The following is a 2,890-nucleotide window of genomic DNA, read 5'->3' as shown; positions in this document are numbered from 1 at the left end:
CGCACCAAACTGTTACTTTTTGGTCGTAAAGAGGCTGTTCTTCAATTAATTGAGGATTTTCGGTGGCATAAAATCGGCAATTTTGCTTGTTTACGCCTCCATTCAACGAGAAATGTGCCTCGTCTGACATGATGAGTTTTCGCCAAAAGTCAAGTTCGTTTTCAGCCATTTCGATGGCCCATTTGCCAAAATTAAGGCGTCGCGGATAATCAGCTGGGTTTAGTTTTTGTGCCATTTGAATTTTATATGGAAACATCTTCAAATCTTTATGAATTATGCGTCGGAGTGTGGTGCGAGAGATGTCTAATTCCTGAGAGCGGCGATAACTCGATGTCGATGGAGTCTCCTCAATACTGGCTCGTACAGCTTCGATATTTTCATCAGAACGTCTTGTGCGTTGTCTGGATGCATGACTGGCATTACTGAGATTACCGGTGTTCACAAATTTTGCGTATAAAGACTTAATTGTGTTCTTAACTGGAGCACTTTTCACTTTATTTTTTTTGCGAAACGCACGTTGAGTTAACACAATTGAAAAGTTATTTTGAATATAAAGCTGAACAATTTCAGCGCGTTCTTTTGGAGTGTACTGTTCCATGGTATAAATTGTCTTCGAATGACGCTTCTAACGCGGTATGACATTAGCCGATTTGTCAGCGCTGTTAAAAGTTACAGCGTTGCCAGATGGGTCAACTTTAAATGGCCTACCCTGTATGATGGTTTCACACATTTCTTAGAAGAAATTACCATTAGTGTGGTTGATAATTTGTTTGTTTAGAATACCCGCTTTTAATATTTTCAAGACCAAATAATTAACGCGAGTTTCCTAATCTTTGGGAAAATATTAAAAACCCGTAATTTTTTTATTCCATCATTTTTTCTGAAATTAATTAGTTACAATTCTCGTTTTCATCACAAAATGCTTTATATAAGAACGTTACACTCAAAACTTCAAACCGCTATGACGAAAAATAGCATATACGATATATACAATACCCTGAAGAAAATTGTTACGGCTGACTTCATAAACGCAGTTTGCAATGCAACACTGCAAACAGATGCGATACCGATGCAAAGCAACACTGCATGGTAACACTGATTTGTCAAATAATGCAATGACATTTATTAACGTTTGTGAACGCAATATTGCTTTGTCGTGTTTCTTTGTGTGGTAAAAATGAATCTTGAGCAATTGTGCACTTTTGTTTTTGAAAACGCCCTAGAATTGGGCGAAAAAAGAAATTCAAGTAACGTGGTGTTCATTAAAAAAATATTAAATAAGCGAAAGCGCCGGCGTGTTTTTTAACCGGTGGTGGCCCAAAAAGGAAAATTCCAAAAACGTCCAACTTCTGCAAAACGATAAAATGTATGCAGGATGACGTTTTTTATGCTCATTTTCGTATGAAAAAGAGCACATTCAAGGTATTTATTTTTTAATTTATGTTTAATATAAAATAATTAAGATATATGGTTTAAAGAATTTGCAGACCATGTTAATGCCGTGGTGGCCTTCGCGCACAACTGGACGAATTGGAATTTCTTTGGAAAAGGCTTTGCAAATTGCAATTTGGAAGCTGAGCAATAATTGTTCTTTTAGAGATGTCAGCGATCGTTTTGGAGTAGCTGTTGGTCTCGCATATAAAGTCTTTGTAAAAATAATAAAGATGATCTGCCGTTTAAAGAAAGACGTCATCAAATTTCCAAGAAGTGAAGCTGAACAAAAGCAAACCAGCGAAGCATTTTCAACTCTACGTTTCAATCCTTTTCCTTTTGTACTCGGGTGCGTCGATGGTACACATATTCCCATTTCGCAGCCAATCAGAGATGAAATCAGTTACCGGAATCGAAAGGGGACGTACTCAATCATTGCTCAAGTAAATATTTCTTTTGTTTTATGAAAAAATTATTATTTTTAAATTTTGGTTAAAATTTTTTGCCAGGCTATTGTCGACAGCCGTATGAAATTCATAGATGTGTTCATAGGGTGTCCGGGAGCATGCCATGATGCTTCAATTTGGCAAATGAGCCCTATCAAGAAGGCCATAATTAACAAAGAAATAAATATTTATCCCAACTACCATTTTTTGGGCGATGGAGGTTATCCTTTGGAGATGTGTGTTATGGTTCCTTATCGCGATAATGGATTCCTGACACCAATGCACTCGAAGTACAATGCAATTTTAAGTTCAACTCGGGTTGTTGTAGAACAGGCATTTGGCGTTTTGAAGAAGAAATTTAGAATTCTAAAGTATATCGAAGTTCAAAATCCAAGTTTGCCAAAATTAATAACAATGGCTTGTATGATTATTCACAATATTATTATTATAAATGAAGGGAACAACGCCGATGATTTAATCGCAGAAACAAATGCCATCACTTCTGAAACACTCGAGGAAGTCACTTTACCAGGACAAAGAGAGGCAAAAGCAAAGAGAGATGCATTGGCAACTTTGTTATCAGCCTAATGCATCTCTCTTTGCTTTTGCTTTTTCAATTAAAAATACTTTTTATAAATAATACTTTTTTATTATATCGCTTTTTCATGAGATCAATTACAACAATAAATACATATGTATTTTGTTTGTATTCTATTTTGTTTGTATTTATCTAAAAAGATTTTAATCTGTTAAGGTGAACAAGAAATGGAAAACTTATTGAGACCTGTCTACAATTCTCTGAAATAAGGCACGGATTTCCTTCATCTCAGCTACTTTCTCCTTCTCTCCACCGCAATTTTTTCTGCTTCGATGTCCAAGAGTTTTTTCATCACTTTGGCATCTGCCTCAGACTCTTTACTTAAAAACTCCAGAACTTCGCATCGTTTTCGTTTTATAGCAAACCTTTGAGTAATGTTTCCTGAAGGTGTAGCATCTAAGTTCATTGGCGCGTG

The 2,890-nt window shown here is 36.0% G+C and overlaps 1 protein-coding gene across 1 annotated transcript; it reads left to right on the top strand.

Moving 5' to 3' along the window:
- Positions 1-1,020: 1,020 nt before the first annotated feature.
- LOC125778795 (putative nuclease HARBI1) lies at positions 1,021-2,480 on the top strand. The gene is made up of 3 exons (XM_049458060.1): positions 1,021-1,422; positions 1,479-1,874; positions 1,941-2,480. The coding sequence occupies exons 1-3, from the start codon at positions 1,369-1,371 to the stop codon at positions 2,463-2,465; spliced, it is 975 nt and encodes a 324-aa protein (XP_049314017.1). The 5' UTR covers positions 1,021-1,368; the 3' UTR covers positions 2,466-2,480.
- The last annotated feature ends 410 nt before the right edge of the window (positions 2,481-2,890 follow it).

The sequence above is a fragment of the Bactrocera dorsalis genome, chromosome 5, assembly GCF_023373825.1.
Source record: "Bactrocera dorsalis isolate Fly_Bdor chromosome 5, ASM2337382v1, whole genome shotgun sequence".
Taxonomy (NCBI): domain Eukaryota; kingdom Metazoa; phylum Arthropoda; class Insecta; order Diptera; family Tephritidae; genus Bactrocera; species Bactrocera dorsalis.
This window is presented reverse-complemented; position numbering and strand designations above follow the sequence as displayed.